Raw genomic sequence first — 17,699 nt, 5'->3', positions numbered from 1 at the left:
AGTTGATGCCTGGCTTGATCTCTGCTGACAGATTGCAGCGAGGACGTTGGGAGATCTCGTCCGAAAGTTAGGGGAGAAAATCCTACCCGAGATCATCCCCATCCTTGAGGAAGGCCTGCGGTCTCAGAAGAGTGATGAGAGGCAGGGCGTGTGCATCGGGCTGAGTGAGATCATGAAGTCCACCAGCCGGGACGCCGTGAGTACCTTTCAGGGACCCCACAGGCCCTGCCCCTGCAGGTGACCTGACTCTGAGGGCTGGGAGGCGGTTACAGGAGAAGCTGCACCACCAGGGACACTTCACTTCCCCCTCAGGACACGTGAACCTCATTCTGGCAGTGGGCTGTTGGTGGGCCACACATGGACTGGGATTTCCCTCCTCTCAGCTTTCCTATCAGTTTTGCAGGCTGAAAACTAAGCGGTTTAGAGGTCTTGAGTGGCCTTTAGAAATCAGAGATGAACTTTTTCTCACTACTTCTGAGGTTGCTCCACATGAATCCCTATTGCGTTGCTATGTCAGTTCAGTTAAAATGTGTGATATCCTTAGCAGGGAAAGGAGGGTAGCAGGGAGCAGGAGGGGAGTGCGCTTGTTCTTAGAAGGAGTGGAGTAGATAAGAGTAAGTACCCAGTGGGTGGAAATGTGTTCTCTCCAGGAATCCTACTGTTCCCATAGTAGCAACATTTGATTTGGAGTCATTCTCACTGACCTTACATTCTAAGGTATTTGATCCTGGAAGCATTCCTGGGAATAGGTTGAGTATGCATAGGGTTGTTGATTGGAATGAAAGTGCCAAAGTGGAGTGGATGGCCAGTCAGAAAGTAAGCACATAGCCAATTGCTTAGCCTGAGCATCCTCATCTGATTTACTAGATCCTTGTCCTGTGTGTATCAGTTATATGTTTTACATTTAGGGTTTCATATTTGGCCAAGAAAACTCAACCAAATAGAGTTGTGATTCATTGAACAGTTACTGAGTCCCCCAAAGGCTGAGACTTTGCCGATGGTGAGGCCAACATATAACCCGTCCTTAGAGTCATAGTGAGCTTTGCTTTGGTGGAATTGGTTACAAAGGGGACAGAGCTGTCCTTGGCCCTGCTATAGCCCCAAAGACTTCATAGAGGAGCAGGTGTCTGAGTGAGACGTGAAGAAGGACTTGGAGTGTTCCAAGAGGAAAAGCAAAAGAAAGAGTCGGAGGAGAGGAGGCCACATCATGGAGAGCCTCACTGGGGCAAGGAGTTAGGAGTTCCTCCTGTAGGAGATGGGGAGTATCTGGAGAACTTACCTATAAAAATCAAGCTGTTAATTATTAAGTCGGGGTGAAAGGTCCTCAGGGTTAGATTACATATCCTCTCTGCTTTTTTATACTTGCACATTTTCACAGAAAACAGCTAAGTTAAAAGTCAAGCCAAGGAAGTGGTGGAGGCCTGGCTGGGCCAGAGGGCCTCGCTTCCGCTCCCTCCGTGTCTCTGCTGTGTCAGGTACAGTGCACGTGTGCTGTTGCAGGTGCTATATTTCTCTGAGTCCCTTGTGCCCACGGCGAGGAAGGCTTTATGTGACCCGCTGGAGGAGGTCAGAGAGGCGGCGGCCAAGACCTTCGAGCAGCTGCACTCCACCATCGGCCACCAGGCTCTGGAGGACATTCTACCATTTTTGCTGAAGCAGCTGGTGAGTGGATCTGCCACACACCTACCAGTCTGGCTTTTATTATCTTTGTAGAAGCAAAACATAGGGGGCTTATTGTGCCAAGGCAGCCGCAGTGTGGGCCCCCAGAGGGAGTGGGTGCGGCAGGATCACACTTGGCTCTGTGCTTCTTCTTTGACAGTCAGTAAGTGTGGGTACAGTGGGAGGGAAGAAAGTGGAGAAGGAAGTTGGCAGTGGCTAGTCTAGACAGCAGAGGTGGGGATGGGAGCCAGCTCCTCAGTGTTGCCCTCATTGCCCCTCTGCAGGATGATGAGGAGGTGTCAGAATTTGCCTTGGACGGTCTGAAGCAAGTTATGGCCATCAAGAGTCGTGTGGTGCTGCCCTACCTTGTGCCCAAGGTAAATCCCAACACATGGGAACCCCTCTCTGGCCCAGAAGCCACAGCCCCATCATTGTTCATGGGCCTGCCATGAAGCCCAGTTCTGAACTCAGATGTTAGAGGAGGCTGGTGGTGGATGCAGGATGCCCTGGAGCAGACACTCAGCCCTAAACAATGAGAATGGCTCTCCCAGAGCCTAGTGCAGTGGCCAGTACGGGGCAGCGTTCATTGAGTTGACGTTGTTCATTCTACAGCTGACGACTCCCCCTGTCAATACCCGGGTGCTGGCTTTCCTTTCATCTGTGGCAGGCGACGCCCTGACCCGTCATCTTGGAGTGATCCTCCCAGCGGTCATGTTGGCCCTGAAGGAGAAGCTCGGGACTCCAGATGAGCAGCTGGTGAGTGTCATGATGGTTCCCGCCAGCTTTCTAACGGCTGTCCTGTCCTTCCCCCTGTGAGGCCGTGCTCAGCCCAGGTGTCCGCTGTGGTTTTAGGAGATGGCCAACTGTCAGGCCGTGATCCTCTCAGTAGAGGATGACACCGGGCACCGGATCATCATCGAGGATCTGTTGGAAGCCACTCGCAGCCCTGAGGTGGGCATGAGGCAGGCTGCTGCCATCATCCTCAACATCTACTGTTCCCGCTCGAAGGCGGACTACACCAGCCACCTGCGGAGCCTCGTCTCCGGCCTCATCCGACTCTTCAATGACTCCAGCCCTGTGGTTCTGGAGGAGAGCTGGGATGCCCTGAATGCCATTACCAAGGTCAGGGGACTGCTGACCCCACAACCAGCTTTTGCTTTTAGACAATTCCAGATGCTTATAAGACTAGACTCTTAAAATAACCCCCCAGGTAGCCATTATGCAGTTTGAACATTTATCAATCCATGGCCAGTCCTGTTTATACTCCCACCCATACCCCTTCCCTTGCTGTATTATTTTGAAGCAGTCTTGAAAGGGCTGTACTTAGAACTCTGACATCCTCTCTGTTTTTTCCTGACTTCCCATAGAAGCTGGATGCTGGCAACCAGCTGGCACTCATTGAAGAACTGCACAAAGAAATCCGGCTCATAGGGAATGAGAGCAAAGGGGAGCACGTGCCAGGGTTCTGCCTCCCAAAGAAGGTAAGCCAGGGGCTCGTGGTGCAGGCTGCTGTGGGCATGTGGCCTTCTTCTACCTTCACCCCCACTCCCACTCTGGGTCAGCTGGAGCAGCCATGTGTTAATCTGACTTAGCACCCTAGGTGCTGTTCCACACTTGCCCCGACAGTGTTTCTTCCCCTTGGTGGCCACATGAGGACAGGGTTCATGCTGCATCTGGTTTAAACTGTGGAGGCCACCTTAGCCAGAGCAAGTGAGTCACAGAGGTGACAGCAGTGTGTATCCCTCTGTGTTAATAGGCCTGTTGGAAGCTCTTATCGTCTTGTCAATGTCAAGTCAAAACTATTCCCCAGCCAGCACCCTCTCAGGCCGTGATGCTGGCAGCCTGAATTAGTCTTTTTTGTGGAGTTGAGGAGCACCTTTCTTTGGGTGGGAGACACTTGGGCCCAGTGCCTTTGAGATTTGACTCTCAGGTGTGGTTCTCTTGTCAGGGAGTAACCTCCATCCTTCCAGTGTTGCGGGAGGGAGTCCTGACTGGCAGCCCAGAACAGAAAGAGGAAGCAGCCAAAGCTTTAGGCTTGGTGATCCGCCTCACCTCAGCTGACGCCCTGAGGCCCTCCGTGGTCAGCATCACTGGCCCTCTGATTCGAATCCTGGGGGACCGATTCAGCTGGAACGTGAAGGCAGCTCTGCTCGAGACACTCAGCCTCTTGCTGGCCAAGGTGAGTGACTGACGAGTTCATTCTCTTGGTCCATTTGGATCTTAGAGAACAGATCATCTGCAGGAGACTGGTACATGGTGTCACGTGGCAGCAGAGTGACAGCTTATTATGGCATAGCAGAGGGACTTAAGACCTTGGACTCTAGGCTCACACTACACAATGGTCAATTCCAGGTCCACCAGTTCGTAGCCTTGTGGCTGGATGACCTTGGTCATATAACTTCAGAGCCTGTTTCCTCACCTATAATTTGAGAGTGCTAATTCTGCCTGCCTCAAGGAGGGCTGTGAAATGTGGGACTTAGATGAAATAATGCCAGGCACAGTGCCTGACATTCTGAGCACTCAATACATGCTAATTCCTATTATTTTGAAGAGTTACTGCTTCAAAGGAAAAAATCCAGGGCCGCATCAATACAAGTAAAACATTGTTTAAATATGCTCCTGTTCTTTATTGCCACCTCGCAAAGGGAGATGCTGAGAATCTGATGAGAGAATGAAGTCTGAGAGCAGCTGGAATAATTTCGGTTTTTGCCAAAAGTGTAAGACGCAAAGATACAACATATTAACCATTTCTAATGTTGTACAGGGCAAGAATTAAGCCCTTTAGATTTAAAAAAGTATGAACAAAGCCAAGATTTGTTGTTGTAAAAAAAAAAATTGAATTCTTGCTTGAGGTTTGGAAACAAAAGCAAACTTGAAATGTGTAGCTTTTTTTCCTTTTGGGAGAAGGTTGTGGGGAGCAACTTCCCAGCTGAAAAGTGGGATTGTGAGCATCAGCCTCATTCTATAGCAAATTGAGTCTTTTTTTTTTTTTTTAAGTAAGTATTATCTGTATCTTGTGCTTTTTTCTGTGGTATTTTTGTAATTCTTTGAACAAATGGAGCCCTTCCCTCACAGAATTTGTCCCTTAGGCCATGAGTCAGATGTCACCCCTGGGCAGATGGTTCCCACCTCAGATTTACTGGCTTCACTCTGTCGTGTGCCTTCCAGCAGCCTGCAAACCCCGACCCTGGTATTTCCAGACTGCCAAACAGCTACTGTGATTTTCCCATTTAGCAAATAAGTAAATCTTTAGTCTTGGACCCATCTGTATTTTGTCACAAGTGTGCCTGTTTTTCTATATATGGTCAGGGATTAAACTGGATTTTTACTGGAGGTGTGCACATGTGTACAGGGATGACTTCTGAGATCATTTGTTTCATAGGATTGTTGAGGGCTAACTGTCAAGTGCTCAACCTGTGTATGGGTTGCTCACTGGATGGTACCTGCCCTTACACACTCAGTCTCTTTCCCTCTGTTGGCACTAGAACAGTTCTTCACTGGTGCTGACCGCCGGCTGCCTGCCCTGCTCTTTAATGTATTTGGAGATGGAGGTTTCCAGTCACTTGTCCACGTGGATAGGTCTCCAGCAAGCCAAGCTGACCATGTCTTGGTGGTGGTGGTCACCCTCGTCATCCTCCCCCCTCCCCCCCCCCCCCGCTCCTCCCAGTGCAGTGAAGGATGCTGAAAACGGAAGAGGAGGCTGAGCATAACCTGTCTGTGCTTGGTGCTCCTCTCTTCTGGGATATCTATTCCTAGCCCGTGTATGAGAGCTGGCTCAGCTCGTGGTGGTTTTGGATTGTTTTTGTGCCTGTAGTACACTGTGGCCTGGGGCTCCACCACAGCTGTGCCTTTGGGTGTTTCTCCAACAGGTTGGGATTGCCCTGAAGCCCTTCCTGCCCCAGCTGCAGACCACTTTTACCAAAGCCCTGCAGGACTCCAATCGAGGGGTGCGCCTGAAGGCTGCTGATGCACTGGGGAAGCTCATTTCCATCCACATCAAGGTGGATCCCCTCTTCACAGAGCTGCTGAATGGAATCCGTGTCATGGAGGACCCGGGTGTCAGGTGAGGTGCCAGTGGGGATGTGCTGTGGCTGCAAGGAGGCCAGGCAGCTGCTGAAGCAGCCCCGGGCCAGGCTGTACCTGTGTGGGTGGGAGCAGTGGTGCAGGAGAGCTAGGTTTTAAGTTGGGTGCGTTGGTTCCATAGGGACACCATGCTGCAGGCCCTGAGGTTTGTGATTCAGGGAGCAGGGGCCAAAGTGGACACAGTCATCCGGAAAAACATCGTCTCACTCCTGCTGAACATGCTGGGACACGACGAGGTATGGCTGTAGGTGGTGGCGGGGCTGGTGGGCTTGACTGCTTTCCTTCTTTTATTTGTTTGGTGTCTCTGCTTGTGTTAGATGAATTTGGTACAGCTGCCAGCTGGTCAGTAGTCATAATCATCCTGACATTCATATCACTCTTTATGGTTTATCTAACATTTGCTTGTGAGGGAGAAAAGGCAGGTAGTATTGATATTGATTATTATGTTTTATAGGTAAGGAAAGTAAGTTTTTTAAAGTCTATATCTCTCATTAATCTCTAATCTTAATCATTTTCCCTCTCTGCCTCTCATTTCCTCATTTGTAAAATGAAGAGGTTCAGGGGCCAGCCCTGTGGCCAAGTGGTTAAGTTCGCATGCTCTGCTTCGGCGGCCCAGGGTTTCCCCAGTTCCAATCCTGGGTGCAGACGTGGCACCACTCGTCAAGCCATGCTGAGGCAGCGTCCTACATACCACAACTAGAAGGACCCACAACTAAAATTACACAACTATGTACCGGGGGGCTTTGGGGAGAAAAAGGAAAAGTAAAACCTAAAAAAAAAAAAAAATGAAGAGGTTCATTTATTGGTTCAGAAAACATTTGTTGAGTCGAAGGGCCTAGCCCAGAGGTGATTAAAGCATGGTCACAGCCCTCAATACACTTAGTGTCTGGTGTCTGTCCGGGGGGAAAGTCTTAGCACTGTTGGGAAGGGAAAGACTTGCCTGGGGCCACACCTAGCAGGTGGTAGAGTCAGAACCAGGATCGGAGCTCTGCGACTCCTTGTCCTGTCTGGGTCCCAGCAGTGTAGCCCTTCCTTACACAGTCTGGGGGCATTTGTTCAGTACCTGTCGGCTTCCCGGGACTGTGGCAGGTCTAGTAGGAGATGAGTTTGTGGATAAGAATTTTCTCTTTCACCTTTGACAGACAGCCCTCTGTTGTGGGGCCTAATCTGTGGAGAGAGGCCTTTGGGTTCACGTGGTTTCACACTTTGTTGTGTGTCTACACATGGGGCTGGCCATTGTTGCTGCTGCACTTATCACGGCTCCGCAGGTCTGGTCTAATCCCCAGCTGCCTGCTCTGACTAAAGCCCTGGTCTTCTCTGGGGGTGCAGATGGGAGACTCGGCCTTCTTTTTGTCACAATCTGTCAGGGTTTTTACAGGGCCATGCACAGTACAAGCAAAAGTTAGTATTTAAACCAATTTGCATTTCACCACAATGGAAATTAAAATAGATCCTGCTGGAGAGAGTGGGTGTCAGAGAGAGCCAACTTTAGCCTTGCTTGGCACCTGGGCTTCTGCTTGGAGCTCAGAGGCCCAAACTGCTGGCAGACCATCCTCCCCCAACTCAGAACTTCCCCTGGATCGAAGGTGGCACTCCAGGGTGCCAGCCTGGTGTCAGCCTCCCCACAGGTCATTGAGTCCCTAGTTGGTGGGTTGTTTTGGGAGAGGCACGTCAAGTTGGTACTTATTAATAATATAGCACATAATTTAAAACCCACTTGCTCAGGATCTTGCAGTTAGCCGACGAGGGAGAGGCATCAAGGAGCCATTTGCATGTCTGGCTTTTTTTTTTTAAAGATTGGCACCTGAGCTAACAACTGTTGCCACTCTTTTTTTTTTTTTTTTTTTTGCTTTCTGCTTTTTCTCCCCCAACCCCCCAGTACACAGTTGTACATTTTAGTTGTGGGTCCTTCTAGTTGTGGCATGTGGGACGCTGCCTCAGCGTGGCCTGACGAGCGGTGCCATGTCCTTGCCCAGGATCTGAACCAGCGAAACCCCAGGCCACCGCAGCAGAGCCTGCGAACTTAACCATTCCGTCACGGGGCTGGCCCCACGTATCTGGCTTTGATTCTAACAGAAAAAGCATGGCTGTCACTTGTCTTCCTGGGGTTGATTAGCAGCTTCTTTTTGACTTCCTAGGACAAACTTGAATAATGGAGGTGGCAGTGGGGCCCCAACACAGTAGAGAGATAGCAGGGAGTTGCTCTGGACACAAGATGACACACAAAAAATGGAGCTCAGAGTGGTTCTCTGGCTGCCTCTGGTGACTGTGGGCAGGGACCTCCCCTCTGCGTGCCCCTCCCTGCCTCACAGGGCTGTTGATAGTAACTGAGATAATAAATGTAAAGCATTCAGACTTCCTAAAAAGAAAGGTGCTATGTAAATCTGGTTATTATTGCTATTGTGATGATGATTACCATATGCACACACACTGGAGTTTTCTATAATTAAGTGAAGTGCCGGGTGTGTAATTTTTAACTCCGCGCTGAGTGGCAGTTGCAGTGAACAGCAGTCCCAGTCTGGCAGCAGGAGCACCAGTGCCTGGGGTAAGGACTGGTTTAGAGTTCCTGGGTTGCTTTGTTCTGCCTTCTTCCCTGCCCTCCATCCGGGCCATAGTTGGTTGCCCTGGTTACCATGGAGCTGGTGGCGTGGCTGACACCACCTTTCATTCTCTTCTCTGCCCTGTCAGGACAACACTCGCGTCTCCTCGGCCGGATGCCTGGGGGAACTGTGTGCCTTTCTGACAGAAGAGGAGCTTAGTGCTGTTCTTCAGCAGTGCTTGCTGGGTAGGTCTCTCGTCCACTGGGGCTTTCCCCTTCAGAGCCTCCCAGCCTTGGAGGAGAGTTGTGTGCGCCTGTCTTCCCTTCCCCTTAAAAGGTCTCTGACAGCTGGGCCACCCTTTCCTTGGGAATTCAGCTGTTAAAACAAAATGGAGTTTCCAGTGATCCTGTAGCCCCGAGCATCTCTGCTCACAGAGCACAGCTGCAAGTCTGCATCAGTCTGCGAGAGACCTCGCCTTAACAGGCCACCTTGAGCAGGGCGGTCCCTGTACAGTGCACTGGGGTTTCTGCCAGGTCCAAGTCGGCATGCTAGTCTCAGGGGTGTGGTAGACCTGTGGGCTGCATGGGTGTTGGGGGCATGCTGTAAAGTGCAGGTTGACCCCAGTTGTGTCCTTCCAACCAGCGGACGTGTCTGGCATTGACTGGATGGTTCGGCATGGGCGGAGCCTGGCACTCTCTGTGGCTGTGAATGTAGCTCCCAGCAGACTCTGTGCAGGCAAATACAGCAGTGAAGTTCAGGACATGATCCTCAGCAATGCCATGGCAGACAGGGTAAGGCTTTGGGGAAGTGAGACTAGTCCTCCCGACTCCTAGTCAGAATTCCACTGCCATAGCTTTACTCACATAGCATGGGGAACGCCAGGCCTGGATTCAAATTTTGTCTTTGCTGGTAACCTCCTGTGTCCTTAGACTAGTACTTCATTTCTCTGGGCCCCAATTTCATCACCTAAACAGTGAGGAGTTTGGTGGGAGCATCTAGAGGTCCCTTCTAGGTCAGAAAGTCTCTGATCCCTATTCCTGGGAACCAGTGATGCAGGCTTTGTTCATCTGCCTCACAGCCAGGGCAGCCTGTCTGCATGAGAGCTATCAAGGAGTCTTGGCTATGAAGTAATGAGGGTAGGGGGGCTGGTGGTAAGAAGCGGGGTCCTGGAGATTCTTGAGAATGGGATTGTGCCTGGCCCTGCTGCTCCGAGGAAGGAGTGGGATGTCGTCCTGTCTAGCTCTCTCCTCTCTCCACAGATCCCCATCGCGGTTAGCGGGGTCCGGGGCATGGGCTTCCTGATGAAGCATCACATCGAGACAGGAGGAGGACAGTTGCCATCCAAACTCTCCAACCTGTTCATTAAGGTGAGCGGGGGCAGCCTGGCTTGTGAGAAGGACCTATGACCAGAGAACACCAGAAGTGTGCCCTGAGACTGGCTCTGTTCTAGGAGTTCTCCATGGGTAGCCTGCAAGGAACTCTGAACCCCTAGGATGGAGTGCAGAATGGTTCTGTGTGCATTTTTCTCTGGAAGAATGCCCGTTTTGTCAGATTCTCAAATAGACCTGTGATCCCAAATCAAGTTAAGAACCACTACTGGGGCAGGCCCGGTGGCGCAGTGGTTAAGTTCCCACATTCCGCTTCTCAGTGGCCCAGGGTTTGCCAGTTCGGATCCCGGGTGTAGACATGGCACCGCTTGGCACGCCATGCTGTGGTAGGCGTCCCACATATAAAGTAGAGGAAGATGGGCACGATGTTAGCTCAGGGCCAGGCTTCCTCAGCAAAAAGAGGAGGACTGGCAGTAGTTAGCTCAGGGCTAATCTTCCTCAAAAAAAAAAAAAAGAACCACTATTTTAGGCATTCTTTCTAGGCACCTCAATTTTGTAAAATTTGGAACAAACCTGGGTTCAAATCTTCTCTTCCCTGTCTCCCTTTAGCTGGCATGGCACTTATTAGTGTGGCTGGTGTGGTTGCTGCAAGGCCTCAGTTAGGAAAGCCAGGGAGCCCGACAGTGGAGCCCCCACTGCCTGTTTAGTGAAGCATGCTTCCCAAACATTAACGTGCACACAAATCAGAGCCAGAATCTACATTTTAAGAGATGGGGCCATGCTTGCGACTGCCTTTGTAACCAGCTCTCAGGCATGTCAGTGCTGCTGGTGCATGGACATGGCTTTGAGTAGTGAGGTTCTAAAGGGTGATGGCCCCCTCCCTGCAGACACCCAGAGCCCTGCTGGGAGTGTACAGGGCCCGATCAGACTGATCCTGTAGGAGGGCAGCACCCTATGTGCAGCTGGTCATCAGCATTTGTTTGCTGAGGACTCTTTGTGTGCTTGCTGGGCAAGACCCTGAAGGTGTAGAGATGACCAGGGCAGACAAGATCTCTGGAGTTGGAGACATAGAAAGCCCGTGGGGAGAGCCCTAATTTAGATGGGGTTGTCAGGGGAGACCTCTGAAGGTTGACATGTGAGCTGAGACCTGAAGGATAAGAAGGAACCAACCAAGCAAGGATCCGGGGCAAGCATGTCCCAGGCAGTGGGACCAGCCGATGCAGAGGCCTGAGGCAGGAAGGAATATGGTATGTTTGAGGAAGTGAAAGTCCCATGTGGGCCAAGAATAGTGAGCAGAGGGGAGAGTGGCACGAGATGAGGTGGAGGGGAAGACAGGGCCAAATCACACCTGTCACCCTCCAATGGGAGGGAAGGCATCAGAAGAGAGTAGTGGGGTCACTTTCCGTGATAAAGAAAGAGTGTCAGGGCAGAATTTTGAATTTCTTTGAGAAATAGATGGGATTTGCTTGACTAAAAGCCTGTGTTCCTCTTCATAGTGTCTGCAGAACCCATCCAGTGACATCAGGCTGGTGGCTGAGAAGATGATCTGGTGGGCAAACAAGGACCCATTGCCTCCCCTGGACCTCCAGGCCATCAAACCCATCTTGAAGGCTCTTCTCGACAACACCAAGGATAAAAACACTGTCGTAAGGGCCTACAGTGACCAGGCGATTGTCAACCTCCTGAAGATGAGGCAGGGAGAAGAGGTGTTTCAGGTGGGAGCCTGGACCGGAGTGCCTCCCCAGGGCATGCTGTGGGCATTTTTCTTGCAGTCTTCTTCTGCATGACAGTATTTGAGCATCATTCTCTTCCCTGCCTCCCTGTAAGCCTGAGTGTTGAGGGGCAGATTGTGATCAGGTGACTGGTCTAGTGCCTGAAAACACATTCCTCTATTCTTGTGTTCACACTCTTTCAGCAACAGAGCCCTCTCTTCAAATAAAATGTCACATGCTCCTAAACCTAGAAAACAGATCCCAGTAGGGCTGCCTGTGAAGCCAGGGCCCTGTTCACTCAGTCCCCTACCTCCTAGCAACCTTGAAAGCACTGAAAACTCTGATCACTGCCACCTCCCCACATGAAAAGCATGAGGAGTGTTTTCTTGGCTTTCCCTGGATCCATCTGATTCCCTTATTTTGCCAGACTTCACCTCAGTGGTTCTACTACTGAGGTAAACACTCGTTTTTGTCTTTGATCAGAGAAAGCTTAAGCCATTTTCTGACTCTGTCTCCTCATTTCCATCTTCCCCACAGTCCGTCTCCAAGATCCTGGATGTGGCCAGTTTGGAGGTGCTGAGTGAGTGTAACCGGCGGTCCCTGAAGAAGCTGGCCAGCCAGGCTGACTCCACAGAGCAGGTGGACGACACCATTCTGACATGATGGGCCTCGCCCTGCCCACTGGGCTCCACATCAGCATTTCGGCTCCACCTCTTTGTTCAGTGTTTTCATTTTTGAAAATACGTTTGTTCCGATGGGGAGCTTAGGAGATGGCGTTCCCAGAAAATATTTTAATATATCAACAGCCCACAGCCAAAGCCTTAAATCAAACCCACACACAACTGAAAATTGCCTCCTCCATCTCTCACCCTTTTCTTTGGAGAAGAGAAGAAAAAGCACATGCGTGAGCCTCACTGAGTGGCGGTCAAGAGCTGATCGTCCAGCTTAGCATGACCAGGTCTAGAGCAGTTGGGTCAGACCTCTGGTTCCTCTTCTCCTCTGCTTGAGCTCTGGTTACAGAGCCAGTGCTGTCAACCTTTCTTCCTGACCCCGAGTGGGGCACAGAACTGAGGGGGTCTGCCTGGTGTGGTGTGTCTTGGCATGGCTTTTCAGTGTTGTGCGGGCTGACTGGATCAGACCTCTGTCAGGTGGCAATGATACTCCCACAGCCCCGGCGCTTCCCAAGTTGGGGGAGGGGTATAGGTTTAAATGCAGTTATTTGAAGGAGGAATGTTTAATAAAGGCTTTGATTTAATCTTGTTATAAGCCGATTTTTTAAAATCTCCAAACATCCATTAACATGAAGCTTCCTGCATCAGGAATAAGGCAAGGCTTGCGACTGTTTTGTAAGCATTGGCGGCACTCTGATTTCTGGGCGACTCTCTCCTGCTCTCAGAGTCTTGTCGATGTCTGCAGACTTCTTTGTCCTGAGGTCGGGTCTCAAGAGGTGTGCAGCCAGGCCTGCGATCTCACCCCGCATGGAGAAGGCAAGGGTCCAAGTAGCCACTTCTCTGCTCTCTCCTGACTCAGAAAGGCAGAGAGCTTCTGGTAGTCAAGTTTTAAAGAGAAATCCCTCCCCTCTGTGGAGTCAGAAAGAACCACATTCCTGTAGTCAGAGGACTTGCCAGAGGAAACCAAAGTTGCAGTTCAGCATCTGCCTCCTTTGTGAATGACTTCCTTCCTCCTGGTTCTTAGAAGGCTCGTGACCCACCCGTCCTGTCTGATGGAGCACGCCCCTCTGGGCCCGGTGACGCAAGTTTTCCTGGGCTGTTTCTCTGGTCACAATATGGAACAAACCTCTATCAAAATTACTGGTCAGAGTTGTAAAAGGAAGAAAAATTAAATGTGGTAGTGAACTCATTTTGTAAAAGGTCTAACATGCTATACCAAAAACAAGGCTTTGCTTATTAATAATGCAGCAGAAAGTAGCCTTGTGACTCAGCGCTTCTGATGAATAAGACAAGGTGACCTCTACAATACTTCTGATGAAATTTTTTTTTCTATGCCCGAGCCTTATATGTCACAGGGCTTCCTATTTTCTTGCAGCAGACATGGTCTCAGCTGGCTCGAGGTAATTGTAGAATCCCGGGGCTGGAAGGGACCTTGAGAGGTCAGCTGAGTCGGTCCCCATAGCTAAAGCAGCCAACGGTCATAGCTTTTGGTAACCATGGTAACTCTTCTCTGCTTCTGGGATTCAGATGGTCATCAGTGTCCTCCCAGCTGCCTGGGGCATATGTCCGGCAAGCTGTATGCATATAGGTTACCTCTGCCAATTAGCTGTGGGGAGGCAGATGAAGTTTTTATGTGAGGGGGCATGGGTGGGAAAACCTCTGTTAAGCCCCTAAGGTAGTCTTCAGTGTTTCCTCCAGGATCTGAGAGTAGGTGCTTGTGTCCACCTCTGGTGGTCAGTCCCCAGTCTGGAAGTGGGGGTGGGAGTGAGGTGGGGGATGGGACCTGATGTACTTAAGAGATAGTAAGCAAAATCCAAAGGAAAAACACCAGGCTCCAGTTCCAGAAACTGGAGGAGGATGAGATCTCTCTGTTCAGGATAGATGGATGAAGGTTGATTCACAGACGGAGATGACTCAAAGGCTCCCAGAGCATGCTAAATTGCATTCCCTGAGTCTGGAAGGCGGGTGTGAGTTCCCAGGAAGTGAGCTGTGAAGGGCTGTCACAGACTGACAGCAGAGCAGGCAAAAAGGACCTTGTCAGCTCAGAGTCGTGGCAATCCTGAAAACAGCAGCTCAGACTGAACACCCTGGAGGAAATGGAGCTTGGCAGCAGAGAAGCAAAGCTATTTGCCCTGGTGGTTTGGTAGAGCTGTTTAGCCTTGGGCAAGTCATCCAACCTCTCTGGGCCAGTTTTCTCATCTGTAAAATGAGGAATTTGGAATGGAAGTTCTATTAAATCCTAAAGGATAACTTTGAGAACAAGAGAGCTCTGTTGTTATCCTTTAAAAAAGTTATCCTTTAGGATTTAATAGTAGTTATAACAGATGACATTTAGCATTTTTTCATTTAATCCTCTCAACCTATGAAGTAGGTTCTCTTGTTACTACTGTTTTCCAGAGGGGGAACTTGAGGCACAGAGAAGTCACTTACCCAGGATCATATGGCTAATAAATGGCAGTTTGTCCCCAGAGCTCATATTCCTAGCCTTTCTCTTACTTCCACTGTGCTGGCTGGTTAGGCACCAGCTTTTTCATTCTTTAGAGCAGTGCCTCCAGAACTTTGTCCTGGCACACACAGGCAATGGAAATACAGGTGCTGCATGCCGGTTAAATGGCTGAGGCGGCTCCAGATGACGCCCGGGGCTCTATCCGCCCCCCCCCCCCCCAGTCCCCACCTACTGCTCTGCGGGGCTGATTGATACCTCACCGCATTTACAGGACACCACGTGTCTGAAAGCAATGACAAAATGATGCGCCCTTAGCTAGTCCAGGGAAAATGAAATTGAGCATTCTCAACCCTTCAACTAACTCTGGGAGCCTCTGGAATCAAGATTATTTTAAAATGTGGGAGAGTATGGCATGCCTTCTAGGAACCAAACCTACAGGTGAGTTCCATTCATCCTAGAGGGCTTGGGGCGGGGAGGTGGGGGGGAAGGGTCCTGTAGGATTGACACTATTTTATTTGCAGGGGTTTTGAGACATTATATTACTGAGAGCAGATTTTGAAACAAGATGGGCAGTTAGGAAAGTTTTTCTTCTAAGTAAGGTTCTGTGTACATGTCTTAAATTGTTTCAAGCCTTTCTAAATTAGAACAATAGGGAAAAACAGGAACTAGTCTAACTTAAAGATCTAGGTTCTAAAATATTTTTATGGAAATGCAGATAGCAATTTAAAGTTCTAGTCTAGTGTACTAACTGTACTGGAGCCACATGGACTTTGAAGTCAGGTTTGAACCTTAACTTTACCGCTTAATATTAAGCTAGGTGACCCAGAGCATGTTCCTTAACCTCTCCGAGCCCACGTACCCTCAGCTGTACAGTGATGGTTCAGTCACGCAGGCTTGTCTGGAGGGAATGAGGTAATGCACTCAGCACAAGGCTGGGCACATGGGAGGTGCTCGGTACGTGGATGATATGAGTAAAATGACATATGTCAAGGAAAAGAGACTGAGCCATAGGCAGCTCCTGCCGCAGCAGGTGTGTCCCAAGCATATGAGTGCTCTCGTATTCAGGAGTTAATTGCTGGACCCGAATTTGCAGATGTATTGTTAACTTTTTGAGCCTGAAGTTTGAAAATCAGATTTCTTTTGAGGAATGACCGTTACTGTGTTTGAATATCTGAAACACTGAATGAGAGGTATGTCAGCATGTGAATGGGTCTTCCCTGTGCCTGGGCAGGAAAGCACTGTACCATCGTTGTTAGAGCAGACTCACTCGTGGGAGAGGCCAGGAGGAGATGGGGCTTATTTCATGAGGAGTAAAGTTGAGGTACAGATGGAAAGGAGCGTCTCTAAGGTCATATAGCCAGTTGGCTGCAGAACTGGAGAAAACCTGTATTTCTTGATACCCTGGTCACTGAGCCCCAGGGCCATTCTATAAAGATAATTTTAGAGATGAATTTAACAAAAACTAGTCAAGTTTTGGGCATGTGGCTCTGTGGAGTGACTGGGCTTCACTTTCTGGAAGAGCTGGAGCCCAGTTACTTCCCTGAGTGGTTCTGAGCTGCCCCTCAGTTCTGGTAGGAGCGTTCCCTGCAGCCCGCCCGCGTGGAAGGGTGGTGTTGATACTACCAAAGCTTCGGAAACTGGAAAAACTGGTCCAAGGATTATTACCTCAGTGGGATTTCTGGGTGAGACTTTCCTGAGTGTGTTGGAGTGGAATACATCGGTTACTTTCTGATGCTGTTCTCAGATTTCTCTGGTTGAGATGGCAGCTGGTCATAAGTTACATTAGATCCTTCTTACCATTTAGATTCCCATAAAAAAGGGGGTGGGAAGCTGGGGCACAGGGGTATCTAATCTAGCATTTCTCAAACATTTTGGCCTCAGGTCCTCTTTTTTTTTCCAAAGATTTTATTTTTTCCTTTTTCTCCCCAAAGCCCCCTGGTACATAGTTGTACATTCTTTGTTGTGGGTCCTTCTAGTTGTGGCATGTGGGACCCTGCCTCAGCGTGGTTTGATGAGCAGTGCCATGTCCGCCCCCAGGATTCGAACCAACGAAACACTGAGCCGCCTGCAGCAGAGCGCGCGAACTTAACCACTCAGCCACGGGGCCAGCCCCTCAGGTCCTCTTTATACTTTGAAAAATTACTGAGGACCCCAAAGAGCTCTTGCTTATATGTATCTTATCTGTTAATATTTACCATCCTAGACATCAAAACTGGTCAGCTTTAAAAGTTTTATTAATTCACTTAATAGACCCATTACCTGTTAGCATAAATAACCGTAACAAATATAACTAAGTTTCCAAAACAAGAGCCAGTTTAGTGAGGAGAGTGGCATTGTTTTACATTTTTCCAAGTCTCTTTAATGTCTGGATTCCCAGTCAATCTGTTGTGATATCACATCATGTAGGCTCTGGAAAACTATGGTACACCCATAAGTGAATGAGAGTGGAAAAGGCAAATAACATTTTAGTATCATGAAAATGTTTTGACTTTGCAGATCCTTTGAAAGGGTTTTAGGGAGCCCTAGGGTCAGACTAGTTTGAAAACCACTTATCTAGTCTAAAAGATGAGGGGGAAAATCCTACTGAAGGGTTTGGCAGGAGCAGAGGGAGTGGGTGTTGACCCTGAGTTAGAGTGAGAGACCCCAAGTTTGGCCCACACCCCACAGAAAGCAAACTCAAGAAAGAGTTCCACTAGATTGTTTCTGATGTTCCTTCTAACTCTTTAAATTCTGTCAGTGGCTTCATTTTACTTATTTTTTGCTGGGAAAAATTCTCCCTGAGTACACAGTTGTATGTTCTAGTTTTAGGTCCTTCTAGTTCTTCTATGTGAGCTGCTGCCACAGCATGGCTACTGACAGACGGGTGGTGATGTTCTGTGCCCAGGAACTGAACCCAGGCCACTGAAGCAGAACGCGCCGGACTTTAACCATTAGTCCATCAGGGCTGGCTCGTGGCTTCACTTTAATTCAACAGACACCAAGTGCCCCATGAGCTAGGTCCCAGAGGATATCAGGATGGTCCCTGCAGTCAAAGAACTTAATGCTCACTTGATTTTGGGGGCTACCTGAGGGCAAGGCCATGGCCAAGTCTCTTGGTATGGCATCAGGCATGCAGGTATGGGGGAAGGGCCAATTTCCAGTCTCATCAAAGGGAGACTGGATGCAACCCCCTTTATTCCTTCCCTCCTTGACCAGCATGTTGGAGGGTGCCCCAGCCCCCTCCTAATTCAATCTGACCTTCAGTTTACCTGCCCTCTCTA

General features: G+C 49.6%; 1 protein-coding gene across 2 annotated transcripts in view; it reads left to right on the top strand.

The window, feature by feature from the left end:
• The window catches only part of GCN1 (GCN1 activator of EIF2AK4), a 58,661-nt gene extending 46,084 nt beyond the window's left edge, over positions 1-12,577 (top strand). Inside the window, exons 45-58 of one of the 2 annotated variants that reach the window (XM_014862439.3) lie at positions 32-196; positions 1,501-1,662; positions 1,944-2,036; positions 2,272-2,415; positions 2,512-2,781; positions 3,027-3,140; positions 3,608-3,838; positions 5,529-5,722; positions 5,864-5,978; positions 8,431-8,527; positions 8,925-9,073; positions 9,542-9,649; positions 11,107-11,325; positions 11,860-12,577. In XM_014862439.3, the coding sequence (XP_014717925.1) occupies positions 32-196; positions 1,501-1,662; positions 1,944-2,036; positions 2,272-2,415; positions 2,512-2,781; positions 3,027-3,140; positions 3,608-3,838; positions 5,529-5,722; positions 5,864-5,978; positions 8,431-8,527; positions 8,925-9,073; positions 9,542-9,649; positions 11,107-11,325; positions 11,860-11,985 (2,187 nt within the window). In that variant the 3' untranslated portion in view covers positions 11,986-12,577. The remainder of the gene's footprint in view (positions 1-31; positions 197-1,500; positions 1,663-1,943; positions 2,037-2,271; positions 2,416-2,511; positions 2,782-3,026; positions 3,141-3,607; positions 3,839-5,528; positions 5,723-5,863; positions 5,979-8,430; positions 8,528-8,924; positions 9,074-9,541; positions 9,650-11,106; positions 11,326-11,859) is intronic. The other variant, XR_011505376.1, reaches the window with a different exon arrangement.
• Positions 12,578-17,699: the final 5,122 nt, after the last annotated feature.

The sequence above is a fragment of the Equus asinus genome, chromosome 8 (assembly GCF_041296235.1).
Source record: "Equus asinus isolate D_3611 breed Donkey chromosome 8, EquAss-T2T_v2, whole genome shotgun sequence".
In the NCBI taxonomy this organism is placed as follows: Eukaryota; Metazoa; Chordata; class Mammalia; order Perissodactyla; family Equidae; genus Equus; species Equus asinus.
This window is presented reverse-complemented; position numbering and strand designations above follow the sequence as displayed.